The sequence below is a fragment of the Hyperoodon ampullatus genome (assembly GCF_949752795.1).
Source record: "Hyperoodon ampullatus genome assembly, chromosome: 4".
Lineage (NCBI taxonomy): Eukaryota > Metazoa > Chordata > Mammalia > Artiodactyla > Ziphiidae > Hyperoodon > Hyperoodon ampullatus.
This window is the reverse complement of record NC_136917.1, coordinates 57,954,194-57,981,192: the sequence shown is the minus strand read 5'-3', so window position 1 is coordinate 57,981,192 and position 26,999 is coordinate 57,954,194. Positions and strand designations below refer to the sequence as shown.

The window sequence follows — 26,999 nt, the reverse complement described above, 5'->3', positions numbered from 1 at the left end:
GGGGGGAGGAGCTTTGCCCAAGGACATCCAACAAGGCTGTGTTTGAGCTAGGATGAGAACCAGGTCTTTGAATTCCTGGGCCAGGGTATTTTCCAGGGCTCATGCCCAGGGCTGCTCTCCCAGACAGCACAGCTTCACTGGCCCTGTCTGGGAGACCACTGATGCCCACAGACAGACCCTCACTCACCTCCCTCACCAACCTGTGCAGCTCAGGGCACTTGAGACCCAAGAGGGAGAAGGGCCCAGGGAGGGTGGAGGCATGGTGGCCCTCTATTTCAGGCAGCCTGGGGAGCCAGAGTAGTTGGGGCCACAGAGAGGGCAAGGGCAGACCCTCTGAACTTTAGCTGGAATGGGGAGGGAAGGGAGGCTGTGCTTGTGAGGGGGTATTCATGCCAAATCCAGCGCCTGTCCCCCTCAGGCTCCCTTGAGTCACTTGCCCCTGGGGTTGGGACACATTCTTGAAGGGGTGGTCACAGGGATTCCCCGCCCTCTCAAGCCCTAGGCCAGTTTCTATTCTTCCTGGGACTGAAACCAACTCCCCCATCAGACTCAGCACCCAATTCCCAACTGGTAATATAGTGACTCGCTCCTCTAATTCCTGCCCTGGGAACTCCTTGGACTTGAGATATTTGCCCCAAGTCCAGACCTGGGGTTGGTGAGGAGGGCCAGCCTGAGTCCCATTTTTCAGAGAGGAAATGGGTCCCAGGTATCTAGTGGGGAGGTTGACCTGCATTCAGATGAGCCTGATGGGTCTCTCGCCCCATTGCTGTTGCGCTCCCCCGCACCCCATCCCGCCAGGCCAGTCTGCAGTGGCTCAGGGCAAGGCGGAGGATTAAGGACCCTTTCCTGCCATCCCCACCATCTCTGCGCCCTAGTGGGTCCGCTCTGGGAAGCAAACCCTGCCGCTTGGCCCAAGGGAGCGGCCCTAGCGATCGTTTCCGTGGGGAGCAGCGCCCTCATGTGGCCTCAATGAGAAGCTCAGCTCATTTCCCAGCCCCTCCCTTCCCATGACCTCATTGAACAAGTATTTATTGAGTGCCACCAGGTGCTCTAGGGGCAGCGGTGAAGAAGATAGATAAAATACCTGCTCCGTGGAAGGTACATTCCAGTGTGTGTGTGTGTGTGTGTGTGTGTGTGTGTGTGTGTGTGTGTGTGTGTGTGTGTGTGTAGGGGCAGGCAATAAACGATTAAAAAAATAAATAAACAAGGCAGTTACTAGTAGTGATCATTGCCAGGAAGAAAATAAAACAGAGAAATGTGATGGAGAAACTTAGGACTCCATGAGTAGGTAATATCTAAGATGAGACGTAGGTGACAGGGATCCAGTCCTGTGAAGATCTGGGGTAAAAGCCTTCCCTGCAGAGAGAAGAGCCACTGCAAAGACCCTCAGGCAGGAACAGGCTTCACATAAGAGAGGGAGGCCAGTGTGGCTGGAAAGGAGTGAGCAAGGACGGAACGGTATGAGAGTCCATCAGGGAGGCAGGAGGGCTGGAGCCAGACTATAGATCAGATCTTATAGACCATGACAGAGTTCGATTATTCTTCTAAGAGTAATGAGAATGCATTGGGTGGGCTTGGAGCAGAAGAGTTATATGGCTTGATTGCCTTTTAAAAGAACCTCTATGTTTGAGTGAAATGGAAATGTATTTAAAAAAATAAAAATAAAAATAATAAAATGAGGGCCCCTATGGCTGCTGTGTGGAGAATGGAAGGGTGGAAGCAGAGAGATCACCGTAAAAGGTTAGAAAGCTATTGAAATAATTCGGGTGAGACATGACGGCAGCTTGGAACAGGGTGACCATGTTGAAGTGGGGAGATGTGGTGGAATTCCGGAACTGCTTTGAAGGTAGAGCCAACAGGACTTGCTAATAGGCCACGTTCTCCCTTGCTCATCTAGTGCCAGGAACTCCTCCACACGCACACCCTAGCTGGCTCCTCCATCCTCACTGCGGGGCTGAGTTAGAGAGGCGGACCCCAGGCACACAGCTAAATTAGGAAGTTTCCAGGTGTTGTTGGACAAAGGAATTTAAGACTCAGACATCTGCTCTTCATGAACTGCCTCCACCTTCCATCATCAGCCCATTTAGTGGGCAGGGCCTCTGCCTGCTATCTCCCTTCTCCCTTAGCCTGCTTGACTTCTATAGACCCAGTTATTTATTAGGTCTCTGTTTGTCCAAATGGGTGTCCTCAGGGTGTGTTGGTGACACTCAAAACAGTCCACGGTATCTGGTGTTTGTATTTGATACAGAGTAGTGGGTAGTATAATATGGGGGTCAGTCCTAAGACCCAAGCCAGCGATGTATTCCTGTTAATTTACACAAAATGCAGTGGGGGCAGACCAGATCCCACAGGAAATGCGCACCGCCATTTTGCCCCAGGTTGGGCATTTCTGGAGAGCCTGGGAAAGGTCAAGCTAGCCTCACACTCTCAGGCTAGCAGGGAATGGGGAAAACAAGCAGGGGAGGAGGTGACTGGTTGGCTCTGGAGTCAGTAGGCCTTGCCGTTTGTGTTGTGCTGCATGCGGGGTGCATTATAAATGCAGCCAGCCAGAGGGCCCCTGGCCTCAGAACCTAGGACCACACCGGTCCCTGAGAGTCTGTGCAAGCCTCACCGAGATGAAGCTGCCAGGCCAGGAGGAGTTTGAAGTCTCCAGTGCTTGCGAAAATATACCCACAGGAGAGCTGGACAGTGGCCCTGACTCTGGCCCCAGCCCTGATGGCCCCTTAGACACAGACAGCAGGGAACAGCAGGTACCCAAGGACCCTCTACCTTTCATTCAGCTGAATGAGCTGCTGGGCTGGCCCCAGGCGCTGGAGTGGAGAGAGACAGGCAGGTGAGTGGGACCCAGGCCAGTTTTATGGGGCCCTTCCCCTTCCCCCACTGGGGCCTCCTCCATGACTCCCAGCTCTTCCTGTGTGTGGCATGGTATTCTCACCCCCAATCAGGAGTTCCTTCCTGTGTTCCCCATTTCAGACCCTCACCCTCTATGGTGCTCAGCCTTCTCTGCAGTATGATTTTGAGTTCCCCAAGACCCAAGATGAGGGCTGACTGCCCGGGAGGGGCATACTCTGTACCACTGGGCCCGCAACTTCCCCACTGTCTCACTTTCCCTGGCTCTCCTGTGTCCCCACTCCTGAACCTGGGAGAGATGCCCTCAGTAACATTGTCTGCCCCTCTTCACCACAGGCGGGTGCTGTTTGAGGAGAAGTTGGAAGTGGATGCAGGCAGGTGGAGCGCCCCCCCGTGCCCACCGTGGCACTGCCCAGCCTCCAGAAGCTCCGCAGCCTGATGGCCAAGGGACTTGTCCTGCTGGACTGTCCAGCTCAGAGCCTCCTGGAGCTCACGGGTATGCTGGGACCCTTTGCTGGGAGGGCCTGGGTATCCATGCCATTTCTCTAAGATTTCCCCCACAAAGTTTTGGAATTTTCCAGACCCCACCCCGCCCCACCCTGGGGGATTACCCATCCCCGTCACAGGGAAGAGATAGAAATGCAGAGTGAAGAGAAAGTTCACTGGCCCCTGTGTTCCCTAGACTCTCAGAAGGGAAAGGGACCTGAGCAGAGGGCAAAGGGGAGAGTTCAGGGGCAGGGAGATCGCAGGAAAGGGTGGGAGCCCCACCTCTGTTCTCCAGAGCAGGTGACCAGAGTGGAGTCGCTGAGCCCAGAGCTGAGAGGGCAGCTGAGAGACCCCCACACCTCATCCAGACCACAGGCACCAGCCCCTGCTGAGGTGAGAGGCCCCTCCCTGGGCCTAAGACCAAAAACCTTGGGCTGAGAGGTCCCAGATCTCCCCTGCACCTTCCTGGACCAAGAGTGGCCTAGCCTCAGCTTGGACCTCAACCCAGGACTCATGAGTGAGAAGAAGCTGGGGTAGTAGTGAGGGGAGAAGAATGGAGGGGCTAGAATCACAACAGCCAGAGCTCTGTGAAGGGATGTTCTTGGTAGGCACTGTGCCAGAGGTCCACACACAGTATCTTATTTAATCTTCACAACCACCCTGGGAGGTAATACCACAATTATCCCCATTTTAGTGATGAGAAAACTGAGGAGCAGAGGGGGAAGTTGTGCTCCAGTTTTCACAACTTGGTAAAGCTGGTCAGGGAGCCCTGGTGGATCCACCCCAAAAGCCTGTGCTCTTAATCACTGCATAATCCTGTTTTGTAGGATCTGCTCATCCAATAAAGGCTTCTCACAAGGAGGAAGCCCCCCTGCAGGAACAGGTTTGTGGCACTTCCTTGGGCAGGGCTGGGAGAGGAGTTAGGGATTAACAGAGGTCCACTCTCCACTGGACTCCTCCTCGGTCAAGATCCTGCCAACATCCCTTTCCCTGAATAACTTTTCATCCTCTGTGTCTCCTTGAACCCCAAGCCAGCATCAGAACCCTCTGAGAGAGAAGCTCCCACCAGGGGCTGAAGCGGGGGCTGTGCTGGCAGGAGAGCTGGGCTTCCTGGAACAGCCAGTGGGGGTCTTTGTGTGACTGTGGGATCCAGTGGTGCTGGGGCCCCTTACTGAAGTGCCCCTCCCCAGCAGGTGAGGCTGCTGAGTGGGGGTTGGGTATCCTGGAGCCCAGAGAAGGCCTTTACTGGAGAGGGGATTAGGAGGTCTTTGCGTCCAGTTCTCGGGGTGGGGATGGGAACTGGTACTCAGGGAGGGGTGGCGGTCAGTGCTGCAAAGAAGGTGTGCACAGGAGCGTGTATATGGGGTTGGTAGTGAGGTCAGAGACCAGGGCTGCCCTGTGAGATAGCAGCCTCTGACTCTCTCTGGGACCTGGTTCTTTCCTCAGGTTTTTCTGCCTTCCTCCTTGGCCCTCCCACACAGGGAAGGGGCTACCATGAGATGGGCGGGGCAGTGGCCATCCTCCTCAGTGACCCGGTGAGCTGGGCAGGCACGTGTGTGTCTCTCTGTGTGTGTATACGTGTGTGCATGCTTGTGTCAGTGAGTATATGGACTCTCCACGTGTGATCAGTACAGCTGTGAAGCAGAGCGTGGCTTCATGTCTGTGAGCACGAAGACAAGTTCCCTTGGCTTCCACCACACCTCCACCCCTTACCTAGCACAGGGCTGGCACACAGGAGGCACCCACGGATACTCACTGAATGCATGCATGCGTGAATAAACGCTTGAATGACTCGTCTGCCTATGTGACTTGTGTCTAGTTTTGAAACTGTGAAAATGCATGTAAGGGTGCAGATCTGTATTTAGTGCCCCTCTGTGCCCCTATCCCCAGCAATTCCAGTGGTCAGTTCGGTGGGCCACCAACTTTCATGACCTTCTGGCAGCCCTGGATGCTTTCCTAGAAGAGGTGACAGTGCTCCCTCTAGGTCGATGGGACCCAACAGCTCAAACTACCCCACCTAAATGTCTGCCTTCTGAGCACAAAAGGTTTCTGGGAGTCATCATGCCATAGAGATCCTTCCCCAAAGGCCTTGGGTCCAGTTCCACTGTTGAGGAGGGACAGTTGGGGAGGGGAGGGGACAGGAAAGGGGCAGACCTGAGTTCCGCTGGACCACTCTGTCGCTGTGAGACCTTGAACCTTCCCCTGCCGGAGCCTGGCTTTCAGTCTTGTTAGAAGGTCAGAATGTGACCTGGACCTTGCTGAAGTGAGGCCCGGGTCTCCGCGGTCAGAGCCGCGCCCCCAGCCAGCACAGACACGAGCCACCGCCAGGGGGCAGGGTGCCGCGAACTCCGGCGCCGAGTTGCGGTCTGATCGGGGATCCTCAGCCAACTCGGGTTCCCCTTGTCCTCAGGCTCCCCTCGCAACTGTGGGAGCCCAAGGGCCCCTCTGCCCGGCGAAGGACCCCGGCTGAGGACAGGCACGGCCGCGGGCCGCACGCGGCCAGCCCGGAGTTGCGGCGGACTGGCAGGTGAGGCGAGCTGGGGTGGGAGCGAGGGTAGCTGTCCTGGGCGGGGGAAGGAGTCACACGGGCCCCGAGGTGTGCGCTCACTGTGTGGGGGCGGGGGAGGCTCACCTGGCCCCAGGGACGTGGGATGCGGGAACCTGGATCACTGATGACCCACGGGCGGGAGGCTCCTTGTCCAGGACGTGCGCCGGAAGGCCTCGTGGTACCGCAGCGACTTCTTGGACGCCCTGCACCCCCAGTGCTTCTCAGCCGTGCTCTACATTTACCTGGCCACCGTCACTAACGCCTTCACTTTCGGGGGTCTGCTGGGAGAAGCCACCGACGGTGCTCAGGTGGGGGGCGGGGGTGGGCGTGTGGGGAGTAGGCATAGCTTTGGTGTTCCACCAGCCATGCCCTTCCCCATCCTCTGGGTCTATGGCTGGGCTGAGGAGACTCCTCGGAAGCTTGGGTTCCTGGGCTGAGGAATCCAGGGTCCTGTGCTGACAGGGCCCACTGTTGGCTTCTAGGGGGTGCTGGAAATCTTCCTGGGCACAGCACTGGCTGGAGCTGCCTTCTGCCTGATGGCCGGCCAGCCCCTCACCATCCTCAGCAGCACCGGGCCAGTGCTAGTCTTTGAACACCTGCTCTTCTCCTTCAGCAGGTAGGAGAAGTCCCCCACCTCACCTGACCCTCACTAGCACACCCTCAGCCTGGTCTCAGCTAGGTCAATAGGGGAGGGTGGAAACTGGCTCCAGGGGCACCGGACCTGGATTAGGTTGGGAGCAGAATGGGCACTTCCAAGCCCTGCCTGTCTCTCATCCCCCAGAGATCACAGCCTGGACTACCTGCCCTTCCGCCTGTGGGTAGGCATCTGGGTGGCCACCTTCTGCCTGGTGCTGGTGGCCACGGAGGCCAGCGTGCTGGTGCGCTACTTTACCCGCTTCACTGAGGAAGGCTTCTGTGCTCTTATCAGCCTCATCTTCATTTATGATGCCGTGGGCAAAAGGCTGACCTTGACCCGTGCCTATCCCATCCAGAGACCTGGCTCTCCTGCCTATTGGCTGCCAGTACACAGACCCAGGAGGTGGGCGAGGGAAATAGGGAGCTTGGCAAAATAAGGGAGGATGCAGGAAGGGTTGTCCCCGTACTGTCTCCCTTAGTTAAGTTCAGCAAAATGCTGAGTACTTACCCAGTAACCAGCAGCAGTCTTCCCTATTCTGGTTCTGAGTCAGATGAAAAAAAAAGTCAGATGACTCCATAAGTCAACAGAGAAGATCCAATATCTTTATTTCTGCCAGTGCTGAGAGAAGAACATTGTTGTATCTATGGGTGTATGGGCTTCCTAATGATGAAACCAAAATTGGATCAACTTACCCACCCAGTCATGGTTGCACTGGACAGGGACTGTCTCACCCTAGAGGAGCAGAGCTAAATGCACGCAGGGTGCAGGCAGCTTACTCCCTAGAGAGGGAGAGGAAGGGGCAGGGCCAGGCATGCCCAGCTTCTTCTCCCAAACTCACCAATCAAATAAATCACTGCTCTTCTCCTGGGCCAAGTTACTGACTGGGTGGAGAGGAGCTTGGAGTATCACACTTGCACATTTCCCTCCACATGGACCAGGACTGAGGAAGAGGTGTCCTCTCAAGAGTTCCAGACTCTGTACTAGGCATGAACAAGACTAATTCTGGCCCCGGTGAAAACACACAGATTTGTGTGCTCATCCATTTGTTGGGTGTCTGCTTTGGCCAGTCCTGTGCCGGGCACCTGGGTTACAGATAGGTAAGGAATTTGAAGTGACAAGGGCATGAGGCAATGTCCTGAGGACAGACTTGGTAGTGATCGGAGTCAGCAGACAGATGAGTCAGAACTAAGAACTCTCTGGTTCAGCTGGACCTGTGAAATTAGGCTCCTGATTTGGGCTGGAGAAGGTTCCAGGGGAGGAAAAATCACCTGAATTCTTTTTTAATTTTTTTTAATAAATGTATTTTTTTAATTTATTTTTTATTTATTTATTTTTGGCTGCGTTGGGTCTTCGTTGCTGTGCGTGGGCTTTCTCTAGTTGCGGTGAGCGGGGGCTACTCTTTGTTGCGGTGCGTGGGCTTCTCATTGCGGTGGCTTCTCTTGTTGTGGAGCATGGCCTTTAGGCGCACAGGCTTCAGTAGTTGTGGCTCACGGGCTCAGTAGTTGTGGCTTGCGGGCTTAGTAGTTGTGGCTCGCGGGCTCTAGAGTGCAGTTTCAGTAGTTGTGGCGCATGGGCTTAGTTGCTCCGCGGCATGTGGGATCTTCCCGGACCAGGGATCAAACCTGGGTCCCCTGCACTGGCAGGCAGATTCTTAACCATTGTGCCACCAGGGAAGTCCCCACCTGAATTCTTCTCTCCTTCCAGGAAATGAGTCTCAGTGGACAAGCACAAAGCCAAAAGACAGAGATGACATCTTCACCGTGGTGAGGGCCTGTTCCTGGGAGGGCCTGGGAAAGAAAGGGTGGAGACCAAAGAAGTCAGTAGTTCCAGGCTCTTCCCACCCCTCATAGGTCACTGAGGCCCAGCCATTTGCTATGGTTGCAGATCACCTATCTTGTGTACTCAGTCTCAGTGGACATCAGTGGACTAAATGTCCACTGCCCATAACCCCATCCTGGACCACCTCTCCACACAAGACCTAGGCCTGGTCAATGCATCCTTGCTGCCCCCACCTGAGTGTGCCCAGCAGGGAGGCCATCCTCGTGGGCCTGGCTGTCATACAGTCCCAGACATTGCCTTCTTCTCCATTCTCCTCTTCGTTACTTCCTTCCTCTTTGCCATGGCCCTCAAGCACGTAAAGACCAGCCGCTTCTTCCCCTCCATGGTGAGTGTCACCTCTCCTTCTGTGGGAGAGAACTGGCTCTTGGCCTCGGGCCCTGTCTGCAAATGGGAAAGGGGGCAGAAGGAAGGGGATGGTGGCCTGAACCTGACTGAGTGTCTGCTGGGTGGCCAGGTGTGCAAGATGCTGGGTGACTTCTTCTCAGTCCTGGCCATCCTGCTGGGCTGTGGCCTCGATGCCTTCCTGGGCCCAGCCACGCCGAAGCTCACGGTGCCCAGAGAGTTCAAGGTGAGACCTGGGAGTGGAGGGCAGAGGGCAAAGCAGGGCCAACAGAAAGGACCCTAGAGGAGGAAGATGAATAGATCTCATACTTCTTCTCTAGTCTTCTGTTTTCTCACTCATAAAATAGAAATAGTATAATAATGGTCTCACAGAGTTGTTGTGAGGACACATCGTGTGCCAGACACATAGCAAGCACAGAATAGGTAGCTACTATTATAGGTAAGGGGTTAAAAGAATGGGTTCTGGTCAGCCAGCCCTAGGTCTGAGTTCCACTTCTGTCACTTCCTAGCTGTGTGACTTAGGGAAGTTAACCCGCATTCTGAGCCTCAATTTCTTCATCTATAAAATGAAAATAATAAGTTACCATAGTTTCTACCTCACAGGTTGTTTTGAGGTTCACAGAAGATCATAGTGCAAAGCACTATCACATTTCTGGGACTGGCACATACCAAGACCTCAATAAATGCTAGCTATTGTTGTTATATGTTCTCCCTACTCTTGGCATGGCCCTACCCACTACACTACTCCCCAAACTCTTCTTGGCACCCACGATTGCATGCTCTGATCTAGTAAAGCTGGAGCTCCCTGCCCAGGGCATGACAGTGCACAGGACAAGGCTCAGCACTGACTTAGCACCTAAACTTTGCCTGTGCATTTGGAGACCTCCCCTCCAGCTTCCCTCAGGGCAGGAGAGCACGGGGGGCTCCAACTGAGGAAGCCTCAGAGGCTCAGAACCCAAGGCAGCAACTGGGGCCCTCCCCCGCACCAGACGCTTGTAATCAGAGCAGACGCAGACACACCCAGCCCTGCCCCTGCCCCAGATCAGGGCAGGTGTGAACCTGAGTTGCCCAGCGCTGGATGGGGGTGCGGGGTGCCTAGGGAGAAGCTCTCTGTACATCAAGAAGTGTGGGCGGGCCTCATCCACCACCTCCTCCTCTTGCAGGGAGGGAAGGACCCTGAGAACCAAAGTCCAGAGCCCCTAGCTCCAGCCCACCCCCCAGGCTGGTCCCCCTCCTTCTGCCCTCTGCCATCCTTGCACTGGGATGCTTTGAACCAGCTGTGCCCATACAGACTGCTCCCACCTAGCATTCAGTGTCTTAGAGCATGCGGGGTGGGGGGAAGATGAGGGGGGGAGTTGTGGAAGAGTGCCAAGGCTGGAGTGTGCAGGTGAGGTGCTCTTGAGATACCCTCTCCAACCTGTCCACGGACTGCCCTTCCCTAGTCCACACTCCCTGGACGTGGCTGGCTGGCGTCACCTTTTGGAGCCAACCCCTGGTGGCTGAGTGTGGCAGCCGCCCTGCCTGCCCTGCTCTTGTCCTCATCTTCATGGACCAGCAGATCACAGGGGTCATCCTCAACTGCACCGAATATAGACTGTTGGGTAAGACCGTAGGTCCCTAGCTCAAGGGGCAGGAGCTCTAGGGTGGGGTCCGGGCTCCCCCTCTCCCACCCCAGAGGACAGAGGGCCCAGATCTGGGCTAGCTTCATCCTCATTGCCCCACCGCTATCTGCAGAAGGGAGCTGGCTTCCACCTGGACCTCCTCTGTGTGTCCGTGCTGATGCTGCTGGAGAGAGAGCAGAGCCTGTGCCCCAGGGGAGGCTCCCAGCTTCCTGGGCATCAGGTGAGGCCAGTATTCAGGAGGCTGGAATGAGACGTGGGCAGCAAGGTGGGGTATGGGTACAGGGCAGAGTTATTTGGGCAGCTTAAATTGTAAGCTGGCGACTCCAGAGGGCTCTCTCACTGCCCCATGAGTGCTGCTGTGGGGTGAATGGGTGGGTTCTGGGCTCTGAGGTGGGTGAGTCAGGTCTTTCCCTCTCCTCCTTCAGCCATGAGACTGGGAGGGGCCTCCAGAGGAGTGTCATGGATATGAGTGTGGAGGCAGCCAGGGCTGAGCAAGGATGAGGTGCTACCTAATAATCCCCATTCAGTGTAGAAGCACCTCATTGATATTACAAAGTAACCATCACAAAAACAATTTTGTTGGAAACACAGTCTAACTGTCGAAAGTATGTGAAATCAACTTTGCAAATTATGAAGTAGAAGTTTTTATGTTAGTATAAAAATTGCTAATTTTCCATCAAAATAAAAGATAAAAACAAAGAGCAGCTCTGAGCTTGAGCTGCTGAAGAGGACCGGGACCCCCGTTTTGAAGTGACCTGTCCCTTCCTCTCTGCCAATTTTTCACACCAAGCTAAGGTCCCCTCCCTGCCAGGTAACTATCGGGGGATCCCTCCACTTCCCTCCTGCCAGGGTCTGTTGTGATGTTTGGCCAGCGTGCCCAGCCTGGGCACCCCAGGGGCTCTCCCAGACCCTAGCTAACTCCTCCTTTCCCCACAGAGAGCAGAGGCCGACGGGTCTGGCGGTGTTCATCCTCACAAGAATCTCCATCTTCCTGGCACCTATACTCAAGGCACCTTAGTCAGACAAGCCAGCATCAGGGGCAGGGCAGTAATAATAATAAACATAGGAAGAACTGACATTGGCTGAACATTTGCCGCATGCTGGGCACTGTGTTAAGTTTTCTCCATACATAGTCTCATTTAATCCTCACATTACCGCTGAGAGGCATATGCACTTTAAAAACGAGGAAACTGAAGGTTAGAGAGGTTAAGGAGCTTACAAGAGACCACCAAGAGACCTAGTTTCTCAGATCTATCTGAGAACCCAAACTCTGACCCAGTAGGCTTTCTACCCAGTGGATCAGGGTGCAGACATGCCACCATCCCCAGGGCCCAAGCACTACCCTTGCTCCAGACTCTCAATGAGCCTTAGACTAAGAGTGTGATCATCACAACCCAGAAAAACTTTGAGGCAAAACCCCTTCACTTCTCCCTCACCAGATGTTTATAAACACCTACTGTGTGCAAGGCTCTGCGAGGCACCTGGGAGAAGGGGGTGGGGGAGGGGAGTAATATTGAAGAAGAATATGGAACCAAGCCCCTGTCAGCAACACATACACATGAATAAAAATTAAGCAACAAGTAACAGCAGAAAGGTTCAACAAGCCAAGACAGCAAAGCAGTCAAGGCGGATGTGGAGAATGGTACACAAATTCACAGGCGGGACGACAAGAGGTTAGCGGAGGGAAAGGTCATGGAGGCTGGGTGAGAGTAGAGTAGTTGAAAGAGCCAGATGGACCGGATCAGCCACTGACTAACTAGGTGACTCTCATTCAGCTGATTTTTACTGAGCATAAGCCATGTGCCAAGCACTCTTCCAGGGACTGGGGATATAGTGGTGATCAAAACAGATCATCCACATCTTGCATTCTGGTGAGAGGAGACAGATAAAAACAATTAAAACAATAAACTAGGATAATTTCAGATAGTGATAACTTCTATGAAAAATAAAAGAGGGTAAGGTGATTAAGAGCACCAGGGGTCTATTTATTTATTTATTTATAATTTTATTTATTTATTTTTGGCTGCAGTGGGTCTTCGTCGCTGTGTGCAGGCTTTCTCTAGTTGCGGCGAGCGGAGGCTACTCTTCATTGTGGTATGTGGGCTTCTCATTGCGGTGGCTTCTCTTTTGGCAGAGCACGGGCTCTAGGCACACGGGCTTCAGTAGTTGTGGCACATGGGCTCCGTAGTTGTGGCTCGCGGGCTCTAGAGTGCAGGCTCAGTAGTTGTGGCGCACAGGCTTAGTTGCTCTGTGGCATGTGGGATCTTCCCGGACCAGGGCTTGAACCCATGTCCCCTGCATTGGCAGGCGGATTCTTAGCCACCAGGGAAGTCCCCAGGGGTCTACTTTAGATTTCCTGGTTTCTGGGGTGTCATGACATGAGTAGGGAGAAGCGTTTGAGCAGTGAGAGGGATGTCAGGGAAGAGCATTTTAGGTGGAGGGAATAGGGAATTCTCTGGCAGTCCAGGTTTAATCCCTGGTCGAGGGGGAAAAAAAGAGAAACATAAGTGGAGGGAATAGCAAAGCAAAAGGCCTTGCAAGGGGTAGAAGTAAACTTGGACATAGTGAGGAAAGGAAAGGGGGCCAGTATAGCAGGAGCAGAGAGAGCAGAGAGGAATGTAAGAGAGAAGAGTGGTAAGAGAGGTAATGGGCAAGTTACTTAGCCTCTCTGAAATCCAATTTCTCGATCTGTAAAATGGAGAAAATTATAGAATTTACTGCATCTGATTGACGTGAAGCTTCAATGAAAGCAGGCAATACAAAGTGGGTATGCTTACATGCTGGAGGCTGGAGGCTGGGGTTGGAGCCTGCGGGGGTGGGTATTTGGGCAGCTGGCAGAGGTGAACTACTTTGCCAGCTCTCCATTTCTCTCTACCAGTTCATCCCAATGCCTCTGCTCTATGGCATCTTCCTATACATGGGGGTGACAGCAATTAGCAGCATCCAGGTGAGTCCATTAAAATCACAAAGTAACCCCGCTCTTCTCCTTTTCTTTCCCGCTGGTACCTCCTGCCTGCGTCTGCCAATTCCCCTCCTCTCCTCTTTTCCTGCCTCTCCTGGCCACAGGGACTCTGCTGCCATGCTGTGGTTGGGGAGGGGACCAAGGGAGCCTTCTGACCATTCCCAACGCTGGGCTTGGATAGCTAACAGTGACACCCTCCAGGCTACCTGAGTACCCTGCTTTCCTCCTCCTCGTTCCCCCAGTTCACGAAGAGGGACCAGCTATTATTGATGCCAGCAAAGCACCAGCCGGACCTTCTGCTCTTACGGCATGTGCCTCTGAGGAGGGTCCCCTTCTTCACAGCCATCCAACTTGCCTGCCTGGGTCTGCTTTGGATAATCAAGTCTACCCCTGCAGCCATCATCTTCCCCCTCATGGTGACTCGGGGCAGAGTTGGGTGGTGTCCTGATGGCTCCCAGGAGACTCAGCCTGGGAGGGTGGCCGAGGCCTGAACAAGAGGAAGAATCTACCCTCTGTCACTTGCCTTGGCTCTGCCTGGTTGGGAATCCTAGGACAAAGAAAGATGGCCAAGGGATGACTACAGATGGGCTAGACCTGGGATACCTGGTTCAATTCCTTTCCCAATCTCTTTGGGCTGATCAGCCACAGGTAGGGATATAAAGCCCAGAAGAAAACTGAAGACCTGGGAGAGGCAAGGCTGGCACTTTTGTTACTCAGTAAGGTGATAATGTAAGTGGCTTCTGGCTTTGTTCTTACTCACTGAGGAAGTTAAGAGCCATGGGCTTTGCACTGGAACCAATCTGGTTACTACATCCCAGCTCTGTGACCTCTGAGAAGTTACTAAACTCTCAGGGCCTCAGTTTCTTTCTCTGTACAGTGGGAATAATTATGTCTACCTCATATGAATGTGTTAGCATTCAGTGAAACTACACACAATGCCTTGCACATAGGAAGTGCTCAATAAATGTTACTGTTGTTAATGTTCCTGCTGCTATTGCTGACAGCCCTTGGCTTTGTTTCTATCCCTGCAGTTGCTAGACCTGGTGGGGGTCTGAAAAGCATTGGAGTGGGTCTTCTCACCACAGGAACTCCTCTGGCTGGATGAGCCGATGCCAGAGAAGGAGAGAAGCATCACTGAGAAGGGGCTGGAGCCAGAGTACTCATTCAGTGGAAGTGACAATGAAGATGTGAGCTCCAGGATGGGCCCTCTCAGGAGAACAGGGCAGGGGTGGGGGAGAGAGGTCTTCTCCAGGAGTTGCCCCTAAAGTGTAATATCTCTGTTAAGTCTGAAGATCTGATCAACACAATCATTCCTCTTTGTTCTGTATAAACATAGGCACACCGAAGGAGCGAGGGAAATTTTTTCTTCATACGAGCCCAGGGTGGGTGGAAAGGCCTGGGGACAAAGTCCTGATCTTTGTCTTAATGTGGGTTTATATCCTTTCACTCTCTGGGTTCCTTTCTCTCTCCTGTCTGTCTCAGTCTTTTGTCTTTCTGTTCCCAACTCATCTTGGGATCTCTGTTCCATAGTCAGAGCTGATGTATCAGCCATAGGCTCCGGAAATCAACATCTCTGTGAATTAGCTGGTATGGAGTTGGGGCTCCAGGAAACTGAGCGTGAGGTAAGGGTGTGAGGAGAATGCTCCTGGTGTTGAAGATGGGGAGGTGTGGGCTCAGACCTTGGAAAGCTCCAGTGTGCTGAACAGCCCTGTTTTCTCTACATGCTCCAGTCCCTCCTGAACCCCCTAGTGGGGGAGGGGGTAGCAGAGTCTCTCTGGAGGAAAGAAGGAAACAAGCGAGGGTTCCTGGGCTTGGCTCCCTGTGGCACTGAAGTCTGGCCAGTAGAGGGAGTTCAAGCTCACACCAAACTGGAAGGGATGGGAAGTGGGGAAGGGAAGGGCACAATGATAAAAGAATGGGAAGGAGCAGGGAGGAGAGGAATGGAGGATAAAGCCTCCTGCAGCTTTCCTTGCCTTGGAGGCTCCTCCCATAGGTTGCTTAGAACCACACTCCAGACAAGTGGGAGGATTCTTTGTCACTTGCCCTCTCTGCCTTTCCTTCATTTTATTCATCCATTTATCAAAACATTTTCTGAGTACTTTTGGAGTATCCAGGTACTAGATACACAGTGGTAAGAGAGTCATGGTCCCTGACCTCAGGAGTTAAAATTCCAGTGGGAAAGACAACTGTTAGAGTGGGATAGTGCTGGCTAAGGGAGGGACAGGCTGTGGCAGCAGAGAGGCCTCCAATCCCTTCTTGGAGGGTGGTGAAGGTACAGTGGTGGGAGTTGGGTAGGGCTTCCAAGAGGAAGTGGTCCATAATTTGAAATCTGAAGAATGAACAGAAGCTAGCCAGGATAAGATGGAGGGAAAACGTTCTAGACAAAGGGTACAGTACATGCAAAAGCCTGGAATTTTTTCCCCCTTGATGAAATGAACTCTTTGGGGCTCCACCTCGCCATGGCTCTCCAAGCCCAAGAGCCCGAGTCCCCACCAGTTGCAATGGAAAATTCTGTGGGCTGGAGGGAGACAGGGAAAATCACAGGACGGCCCAGAACAAGATCTCCTGAGCTCTACTTATCCCCTATCACTGCTTGGCTCTGTTCTTTGCCTTGTTGTGTAGTCCTTGCTCTGACCCCACTATGTCTTCTCTCTGTTCACAGGTATTTTACTCAGGAAGTCAGGACATTGTTGGCCTTTGGCTTAACTGCCAGATGCTCAGTCGGCTGGGAACCTGGAACATTGGGGCAGGACTGGAAGGCAGCTGGCCAAGGCCTCATTCACCCTCCTGAGCCGGGGGTGGAGAATGGCAGGGGACAAGCAGGTTTGCTTTGTGGTTGGGAAAGTCTGGTAAGCCAGAGGGACTGACCAGACCCCATTCACTCTTTACCCCATTGAAGGAACCTAAGTCTAGAAGCCCTTCCCATTTTGAAACTTCTGTCCTCACAAATTCTCTTTTGTACAGTCAGGGGGTTGTCAGGGAACTCTTTTCAGTTTGCAAAAGGGAAAAAAAGTCCCTCTTTCCAGAAAAGTATTTCTCTATTTTAAACAGTTTTTTTACACATATAAAAATAAACTTTAGTTTTTTGACCACAAAAGTGAATGAGATTATTGCAAAATATTGGAACACTCCAGAATGTATAATTTTGAAATGGAAATCATCCCAGAGGTAGCCAGTGTTCACATTTTAGTGTCTATTGTTCAGATTTATTGAGTTCTATAACATGCTTGATACTTAATATGTGTTGGATGTTTTCCCCATGTCAGTACTACATACATATCCAACATTCCTCTTGCATAGAATAAATAACTTTATAAATTGAAAAAGATATCATATATACAAAAGAGTATATAAAATGTCTTCTGCAAGTGCAAGAATTTCTCCAGAGTATATGCCTAGGAATGAAATTAAAGAGTAACAATAAAAAGAACACCTGTGTATCCAACACTCAGGTTAAGAGGTATCCTAGTACCTCAGAAGTCCTTCTGTATGTTCCTCGCATACTGCACCCCTAACTCCCCATAAACACATCTGAATTTTATGGTAATTATTTTCTTGCTTTTCTTTATAGTTTTAACATCTATTTATGTATACTTATGTATTTATTATTTTGCCTATTTTTGAATGTTATATGAGTGGAATCACAGTATATGAGTTCTCTGCTTCTTTCACTCAACATTGTTTTGAGAATTATTCATATGGACCTATGCAGCTGTAGTTTGCTTATTTTCATTGCTGTTTAGCACTCCACTGTATGACAATACCACAATTCAATTATCCGTTTTACTGTTGACTCAAAAGAATTCACTGCTGAAGCCATCTGGACCTGGTGCTTGCTTTGAGGAAAGTTAAGTTCATTCAAATTTGTTAATGGTTATAAGATTTTTTAAAAAAATTATAGACTATATATTTTTAGGATGGAAAAAATCAAGGTTAAGTTTAATTTATAATTAACAAAGGTAAAATGAAGTTTTGTTTTCGTTTTTTTCTTTTTTGGCCGCTTGGCTTGCAGGATCTTAGTTCCCCAACCAGGGATTGAACCCATGCCCCCTGCATTGGGAATGCAGAGTCTTAACCACTGGAATGCCAGGGAAGTCCCCCTTAAATGTAATTTTTTTAAATTGAAGAGTCCTAGTCTTCCTCTTCATCACATAGGCAGCACCTTTGAAGTAAACAAATCTGTAACTTGACCAATTTTTTGGAATGCGGGTTATTTCTTCTTTAGCCAGTTCTGGTGAATTGTATTTTTCTAGGAATCTATTCATCTTATCTAAGTTTTCATATTTATTGGCATACAGTTATTAAAACCTTTATCTGTTTAATCTATGTAGCACATTTAGCTATAGTCCCTTATCACTTTTAATATTATCTGCACTCTCTTTTTTTGTTCTGGTTACTCTTGCCAGAAGTTAGTCTATTTTATTAGTCTTTTTTTTTTAAATAAATTTATTTATTTTTGTTTATGATTTTTGGCTGTGTTGGTTCTTCGTTGCTGTGCACGGGCTTTCTCTAGTTGCGGCGAGCAGGGGCTACTCTTCATTTGCTGTGCATGGGCTTCTCATTGCAGTGTCTTCTCTTGTTGTGGAGCACGGGCTCTAGAGTGCGCGGGCTTCAGTAGATGCGGCGTGTGGGCTCAGTAGTTGTGGCTCGTGGGCTCTAGAGCACAGGCTCAGTAGTTGTGGTGCATGGGCTTAGTTGCTCCGCGGCATGTGGGATCTTCCCTGCATTGGCAAGCGGATTCTTAACCACTGCGCCACCAGGGAAGCCCTATTAGTCTTTTTAAATAATTAACTTCTGGCTTTGTTGATCTTCTCTATTAAATATTTTTTTACTTCATTAATTTCTACTCTTCATTATTTCCTTCCATTTTCTTTAGGTTTATTCTGTTAATTTTCTAAGTTCTTAGCTCATTATTTTGAGCCTTAGTTATTTCCTGATGTAAGCACTACTCCTATAGATTTCCTTCATAGTACCACTTTAGCTACATCCCACAGTTCTGATATAGTATTCTCATTACCATTTATTTCTAAGTATTTTCTAATTTCTACTATGAATTCCTCTTTGACCCACAAGTTGTTGAGAAGTACATTTAAAATTTTTCCAAACTTATGTTTTTTCCCCCTTAATTAATTATCTTTTTATAACGGATGTCTAACTTAACTGCATTTAGACATTTGTGAGGCTAACTTTATGACCTGGTGTGTGGTCAGTTTTTATAAACGTTCCATGTGTGCTTGAGAAAAATGTTTACTCTCCAATTTTTGGGAGCAATTTCCTACCTATTTCTATTAAGACAGCCTGCTAGTTGTGCTGTTCAAAATATTCTATATATTTCATAAGGTCTTTTTGGGTCTGTTTGAACTATCAAGTACTAGAGGAGGTATGTTAATATACCTACTATGATAATGATTTTGTCAATATCTCCTTGTGGATATGTCAAATTTTGCTTTTATATATTTTTAAAAGCTGTGTTATTGGGTGCTTTCCAGTTTAGAATTGTTATGCCTTCCTGGTTAAATGATCCATTTACTATTTTGTAATGGTCTTATTTTGTGATGACTAGGAATGCTTTCTGCTTAAAAGTTATTTTGTCTGCTAGAAATATAGTTAAATCAGCTTTCTTTTGGTTAGAATTTACCTATATTGTATATTTACATTCTTTGAATTTTAGTCTGTGTTTTAATATTTTAGGTGTATCTATTATAACAAGCACATAGAGAGATATGGTTGTTGTTTTTTTAAATCCAATTTGACAATCTGTCTTTTAGCTAGAGAACTCAGTACATTTACATTTAGAGTAATTACTAATATATTTGGTTTTGTTTTACTGGTTTTCTATTCTGTTTTTCTGTTTCTTTTCCCTTTTCTCATCTTATTTTGGATTGATTGAGCTTTCTTGTCTTTTAATTTTCTTTTCCATTTTCCTCCCTCTACACATTTGGGGTATAAAAAAAAGGGAAGTCAAGGATGACTCCAATGTTTCTGGCATAAGTAACGGGAAGAATGGAATTGCCATTGACTGAGTTCATATTTGGGCATTTTAAGTATGATGCCTTTTAGATAATAAGGCAGAGATGTCAAATAAGTAGCTGGACATGCAAGTGTGAAGTTCAGGGGAGAGGTCTGAGTCAGAGATAAAAATTTATAAGTTTATTAGTATATAAATTATATTTAAAATGGACTAGGTGAGATTGTCAAGGGAATGGACTTAGAGAAGAGATCCAAGGACCAAATCTTGGAACATTCCGGTGTTAAGAGGTAGGAGGTTGAGGAGCAACCAGGAAAGGAGAAGATTGAGGAGAGGCTGGTGACATGGAAGCAAAACCAGAAGAATATGGTATCATTCTTGAAGTAAGAAAATGTTTCACAGAGAAATGTTTCTGGTTAAAATTTGTTTTAGGATCATGCTAACTCATTACTTTTGTGCCAGTTCGCCTATGAATTTTAAAGTTAAAAATTATATCTAACCTAGCATTTTAGTTGTTTAACCTAACCTAGCATTTAGTTATTTAGGTTGTTCAGAAATTTTAATCCATACAATGCCAGAAATGGAAATTCTGATGGCTCTTTTTAATGTTATAAAGAAGGATCCTAACATTATATTCTAAGTATCTATTGATTGAGAGAAATATATATCAAAAGTATCATTTAAACTTAGATAATTGTATATTTTGTTCATTTTAACAGCATCTACATATTGTTGAAAACGTCTTCATTTAGACTTATTTAAATATTCAGCAAATACTTACTGAACATCGACAGTATCCTGTCAGATAAGGTTTCTGATTTCATGGAGTTTACATTATAGTGAAGGATAGAAGTAACAAACAATGAATAAGATCATCTCAGATAATGGTAAATACTCTGAAGAAAATCAAACAGGGTTATATAAGGACTGGGAGAAGACATTACTTAAGATGGATATTCAGGGAAGGCTTCTCAGAGGAGGTGACCTTAAGGTAAGACTTGAGTGACAAGGAACCAGCCAAATTATCATCTGCCTTCAGTCAAGGAGTGGTAAACATACACATGAATTTTATTTTTTTAAGATTTATTATTTATTTATTTATTTTATTTATTTTTGGCTGCATAGGGTCTTAGTTGTGGCATGTGGGTTCTTCACTGAGGTATGCAGGATCTTTTGTTGCGGTGCACGGGCTTCCCTCTAGTTGTGCATGCGGATTTTCTCTTCTCTAGTTGTGGCGTGTGGTCTCTGTAGTTGTGGCATGTGGGTTCCAGAGTGCGTGGACTCTGTAGTTTGCGGCACGTGGGCTCTCTAGTTGAGGTGCATGAGCTCAGTAGTTGTGGCGTGTGGGCTTAGTTGCCCCGCAGCATATGGGATCTTAGTTCCCCGACCAGGGATCAAACTCGTGTCCCCTGCATTGTGAGGCGGATTCTTTACCATTGGACCACCAGGGAAGTCCCCCATACACATGAATTTAAGAGCTCTATAGTCTTTTTTTTTTTTTTTTGGCTGCTCCAGGGCGACATGCGAGACCTTAGTTCCTTGACCAGGGATTGAACCCGTGTCCCCTGCAGTGGAAGCACAGAGTCCTAACCACTGGACTGCCAGGGAATTCCCAAGAGCTCTATACTCTTTAGATTGGGAACCACTGTCATATGGGAAAGATTTTGAAGTACTGGCTTCAGACTTAGCCCTTAGCTTGGTCAGTCCAGACCATATGGGCCTGAGATATTCCTTTCTGGGCTCTAACCCATAAACTTCAGTTTTCTGTCAGTAAAATGGGGACAAGAGCCTGGATTTTAGGGTGCTGCGAGGGTTTATTAATGCCTATAACATTCTTTAAGATATTTAGTATATGTGCTGCTGAAGTGAGCACTCTTTAAGATCTTTAGATGAAAGACCTAGTGCTGTATAGACAGTTATTAGAGCCTCCCAAGCCCCAGAAAAAATCTCTCCATATCACTGACCTATATTCTCTCCTCTCCAGTCTGTAGCTGTGGAACAATGGTTCTTAAACTTTCATGGGAATTGGACTCAAACGTTGTTATAATGTGAATTTCTGGGTTCTCTACTTGAAGTTCTTGTTTGTTTTTGTTTGTTGTTGTTGTTGTTTGTCTACTTGAAGTTCTGATTCTCCCTAAGGTTCTGGGTTCTCATCTCCCTAGTTCTGTGTTCTTCTGTCCTCTTGTCCAGTGCCTCATGCTTCCCCACACTCTAGATTTTTGTCTTTGTAAATGGACCTGAGTGTGCATTTGTCCATATATACTAAGGTCAGAGACATCTTTGGTCATTTTTCCTGAGAGCAGCAGATATTGGGGGAGGCAGGAGTGTGTCTGTATCTACTTCTCAAATTAGTCACATGTTAGAAGGAGGATTTCAGGGAAACTTTCGAATAAAAGGAGGGAGAAATTGCTGACTGGTACAAAATGGGAGATGAATACATGGAAAGTAATTAATCCTGGTTTGAGGACCAGTTCACTGCTTCTTACCGCTCTTCTTGGTGCTGAATCCCAGTATAGGAGCTGTCCAGGGCTTGATGGATCACTTCATTCATTTACTCATTCATTCATTCAACAAATATGTATGTATTAAATATCATGTGTCAGGCAGTGTTTATATGTTGGAATTCAGTGTTAAATAAGACAAGATCTCTATTCTCCTGGAGTATCCATTATAGTAGGGGGAGACAGAAAATAAATAAATATATATAGATATATACATAAGACTGTTTCAGACACTGATAAGTACAATACACAAGCTAATGTGATAAAGAAGGTGGGTGACTACCTTAGATTAACATTTGAGCAGAGACCTGAATGACAAAAAGAAGTCAGCCTTGAGAATAGGGAGGAGGGGATGGAGGGGAAGCATTTCTGGCAAAGGGAATATCAGTGTAAAGGCCTTCAGGCAGGAAGGACTTCAGAATCTTTGAGAAAACGAGAAAGGCCCACATAACTGGAGTGGAGGAGTGAGGGAGAGAAAATTTCAGGATGAGGCTGGAGAGTCTGAGGATTAGGGTTGTAGGTGACCATAATGTATACCTTGGAAGAAGCGGTGTGGGTGAGGCCTTGTCCCTTGGGGTAAGAATAGTAGAGGCCAACTCAGAATTGCCAGAACAATCTTGAAAATGAAGAACTGTGTTGGAGGACTCACACTTCCCAATTTCAAAACTTAATTCAAAGGTATAGTAATCAAGACAATGTAGTACTGGCATAAGGAAAGACATATAGAATTGACAGTCTGGAAACAAACCCTCACACTTAATTTTTGATGAGGGTGCCAAGACAATTTAACAGTGAAAGAATAGTCTTTTCAACAAGTGGTGCTGAGAAAACTGGATATCTATATGCAAAAGAATAAAGTTGGACCCCTACCTCACGCCATATGCAAACATTAACTCAAAATGGATCAAAAACCTAAATGTAAGAGCTAAACCACCTCTTAGAAGAAAACATAGGTATAAATCTTCATGACCTTGGATTTGGCAATGGTTTCTTACATATGGCACCAAAAGCACAAATAACAAAATAAAAAAATAAATTGGGCACCATCAAAATTTAAAACTTCTGTGCTCCAAATGATCCTATCTAGAAAGTGAAAAGACAACCCACAGAATGGGAGAAATATTTGCAATCATATATCTTATAAGGGACTTTTATCTAGTTTACAACTCAATAATAAAAGGGACAAATAACCCAATTTAAAAATGGACAAGGGATCTAAATAAACATTTATTTAGATATATAAATGGCCAATAAGCACATGAAAAGATGCTCAACATCATTAGCCAGCAGAGAAACACAATTCAAAACCACAATGAAATACCATTGATACCCACTAGGATGGCTATAAATAACAAGTATTGGTAAGGATGTGGAGAAACTAGAACACTCACACATTGTTGGTGGGAATGTAAAATGGTACAGCAGCCCTGGAAAACAGTTTGTGTTCCTCAAAAAGTTAAACATAGGACTTCTCTGGTGGCGCAGTGGTTAAGAATCTGCCTGCCAGTGCAGCGGACACGGATTTGAGCCCTGGTCCAGGAAGATCCCACATGCTGCAGAGCATCTAAGCCCGTGCGCCACAACTACTGAGCCTGCACTCTAGAGCCCATTGGCCACAACTACTGAGCAGTGTGCCACAGCTACTGAAGCCCGTGCGCCTAGAGCCCATGCTCTGCAACAAGAGAAGCCACTGCAATGAGAAGCCTGTGCACCACAACAAAGAGTGGCCCCTGCTCACTGCAACTAGAGAAAGCCTGCAACGCAGCAATGAAGACCCAGCACAGCCAAAAATAAATAAATTAATTAAAAAAGAAAGTTAAACACAGAATTAATATATGACCTAGCAATTATACTCCTAGGTATATACCCCAAAGAATTGAAATCAAGCACTCAGACACTTGTACACCAATGTTCATAACAGTATTATTCACAATAGCCAAAAGGTGGAAACAACCCAAAATGACCCAACAACCCAAACTCATGAATAGATAAACAAAATGTGTTATACCCATACAGTGCAATGTTATTCAGCAATAAAATGGAACAAAGCACTGATACATGCTACAACATTGATGAACCTTGAAAACATCATTCTAAGTAAAAGAAGCTAGTCACAAAGGACCACGTGTTGTATGATTCCATTTATATGAACTATCTAGAATAGGTAAATCTATAAAGACAAAAGGTATACAAGTGGTTGCCTAGGGCTGGGGACCTGGGGTGTTGAGAGATAATGGCTAATGGGCTTAGGATTTCTTTTTAAGGGTGATGAAAATGTTCTAAAATAGATATGATGGTTGTACAACTCTGTGAATATAATAAAAGTCACTGAAATATACACTTTGGAAGAACTGTGTGGCATGTGAATTATATTTCAATAAAGGTGTTAAAAAAATAAAAAGAATTGTAGAGGCTAGAGCCCGATATCTAATTAGAAGAGTCGCAACAGGGAGGTTGAAAGCCTCTAGGGCCTCCAAGACCAAAGGAATTACCACTGCTGGGCAAGAACTGCGGAATTCTCCAATACCAACTCTAGGAACATACTAGCTCAGTGAACCCAAGGGAAGAATCATGGCCTTGGGAGGTTTCTCCAGGTTGTTTTCAGAGACCTGTGTTTGTTCATCTCCCATGAATATATCCATGTCCAAGGGGATAATGTGTAATGATGCAAACTAGAGCTTTGTTCCCTCCTAGATTCTCTGCTCTTTTCAATGACATTTATTTCAGAGTCCTTAGCTCCAGCCGGGACATATCTCCTGTTCATTAATAACTATAGGATAACAGAGCTGGAAGATCATCTCATCTGAAAGATGCAGAAACTGAGGGTCCAGAGAAGGAGAGTGATCTGCATGATTACACAGCCAGTAAATGGCACAAAGGAGTATCAAATCATGGTGAAATGCCTTATGCCTAAATTCCCCATCCTAGTGACTACATCCCTAATGAATCAGCAATAGCCTAAGGAGAGAAGGGCTCAGGCCAGGGGAGGGGTGGATGGTAGGAGGAAAGTAGAAGCTTAGGTGAATGTGGAGGTGGAACGGGAGGTATATGGGAAAGTAGCAGTTGTTATTATGTTGGTTTACATTTTTTTCTCTTTAAACTTGATTTCACGTTGATCTATTCTAATTTACCAGGTGGTACTGTGGCCTAGAAGAATTGTTGGTTCTTAAAGGCCATTGAAGGGTTTAGGCTATTTTAAGAAATGGGCCAGAGCAGGAGGAAGGGAATCCGAGTATTACTGCTTTAGGGGATGTCCCTGGCTCCTTCCTGTTCATGCTGTTGAGCCCAAGTGGACCAGACGTGGCCCCTGAAAGTTTGTCTTTACCAGCTAACTTCGGAGTTTCTAAATGCCTTAATAGCTGTGCAGGTGCCTCACTCTCATCTTCCCTTTCCTAGTCTCTCTCTTTACCCAGCACAACCCATAAGTCTTATCTGGAGACTTAGACAGGGAGAAGAAGGGAAAGAAGTGCCTTTTCCCTTTCATAAATTCACATCAGAGATACCCAGAGCACAGTTCAGAGCTCTTGTTCCCATGCTTTGACTGCTGGGCTAAAGATGAGTGGTGGCTGAGTGGGAAAAGACTGAAAACCCAGCAGAGTCTCTATAGGTCATCTCCTCCATTCTTCTGCCACTGCTGGAACCGCTATACTATAGTACTGCAGCAGCTCTGAAACTTTTTGATCTCAGAACACCTTTACACTCTGAAAACTTATTACAGACCCAAAGAACTCTTGTTTATATATGTAGGCTTTGTCTATTGATATTTTGTCTACCAATATTTACTGTAACAGAAATTTAAACAGGAAATTTTAAAAATCCGTAATTTCATTGCATAAATGTGAACATGAGTTACATATTTTTTTAAATTAATTAATTAATTAATTTTTGGCTGTGTTGGGTGTTCGTTGCTGCGGTGAGCGGGGTCTATTCTTCGTTGTGGTGCGCGGGCTTCTGATTGCAGTGGCTTCTCTTGTTGTGGAGCACGGGCTCTAGGTGTGCTTGCTTCAGTAGTTGTGGCTTGTGGGCTCAGTTATTGTGGCTCACAAGCTCTAGAGCGCAGTCTCAGTAGTTGTGGCACATGGGCTTAGTTGCTCCGCGGCATTTGAGATCTTCCCAAACCAGGGCTCGAACCCATGTCCCCTGCATTGGCAGGAGGATTCTTAACCACTATGCCACCAGGCAAGTCCATGATCTTTCAAAACAAAAACAATTTAATGAGAAGAGTGGAATTTTTAAAGTCTGGCTTAATAAAAGACGGATGGATTCTCCTATCTGCTTCCACATTCAGTCAATTGCAATGTAGTATTTTGGTTGAATAACATGAAGCAAATCTGGACTCACACAGATATGTAGTTGGAAAAGGGAAAAATATTTTAATGGCTTTTCCGGATAATTGTGGTTATTCCCTTTAATACCACACCAGAATTAAATGACTGTTAGATTTGTAAAGGTTGAAAACATAACTATAAACTTTTCATACTCTGTTACATTAAAATTCATTGGTCTATCTTTGGAGGGTTGTTTTACTCATACATGGGTTTGTAACATCAGCCATTGGTCATTTGGGAAATATTGGTCCATTGAGTTATGTAGGTCTTGCAAATACTGATACATTAAATTATATAATATCGAAAACCACATTTGTTAATATTATCACTATCTCAGGACTTCCCTGGTGGTCCAGTGGTTAAGACTCCACACTCCCAATGCAGGGGGCCTGAGTTCTATCCCTGGTCAAGGAACTAGATCCTGCATGCCGCAACTAAGAGTTTGCATGCTGCAATTAAAAGATCCCGCACGCGGCAACGAAGGTCCCACATGCGGTAACTAAGACCCGGTGCAGCCAAATAAATAAATAATTTAAAAAGTATTATCACTATCTCTTCAGAAAAGTCTTTTAAGTTTTGGGAAACTGTAAACCAATGGTTTACAAATAAAATATTTTTACTCAAAACCAGAAATAACTGCATTTACTTTTTTGCTCAGCAGTTTACCATGAACATTTTACTTAGAGTTTTCATTCATTCTTTTTTTTTCCATTCATTCTTTTTAACAAGGTCGTTTTTAGCTGTACTGCAACTTAGCCATTTTCTTTTTTCTTTTTTTTTTGTTTTTGCGGTACGCGGGCCTCTCACTGTTGTGGCCTCTCCCGTTGCAGAGCACAGGCTCCGGACACGCAGGCTCAGCGGCCATGGCTCACGGGCCCAGCTGCTCCACGGCATGTAGGATCTTCCCGGACCGGGG

General features: G+C 47.4%; 1 protein-coding gene across 1 annotated transcript; it reads left to right on the top strand.

Annotated features, from left to right (window-relative positions):
• Positions 1–2,536: 2,536 nt before the first annotated feature.
• On the top strand, positions 2,537–14,870 carry SLC4A9 (solute carrier family 4 member 9; the record flags this gene model as incomplete). Its single annotated transcript, XM_079702206.1, is given in 32 exon segments — positions 2,537–2,580; positions 2,582–2,833; positions 3,187–3,239; positions 3,242–3,346; positions 3,632–3,679; positions 3,682–3,725; position 3,729; positions 4,164–4,219; positions 4,372–4,473; positions 4,477–4,529; positions 4,783–4,795; positions 4,797–4,871; positions 5,227–5,381; positions 5,747–5,863; positions 6,027–6,192; positions 6,367–6,500; positions 6,666–6,897; positions 6,899–6,923; positions 8,226–8,284; positions 8,497–8,685; positions 8,815–8,928; positions 10,145–10,235; positions 10,238–10,311; positions 10,437–10,489; positions 10,491–10,544; positions 11,261–11,333; positions 13,203–13,271; positions 13,529–13,702; positions 14,318–14,338; positions 14,342–14,473; positions 14,817–14,837; positions 14,841–14,870. Coding segments are annotated over 32 exon segments (2,829 nt in total).
• Between the last annotated feature and the right edge of the window lie 12,129 nt (positions 14,871–26,999).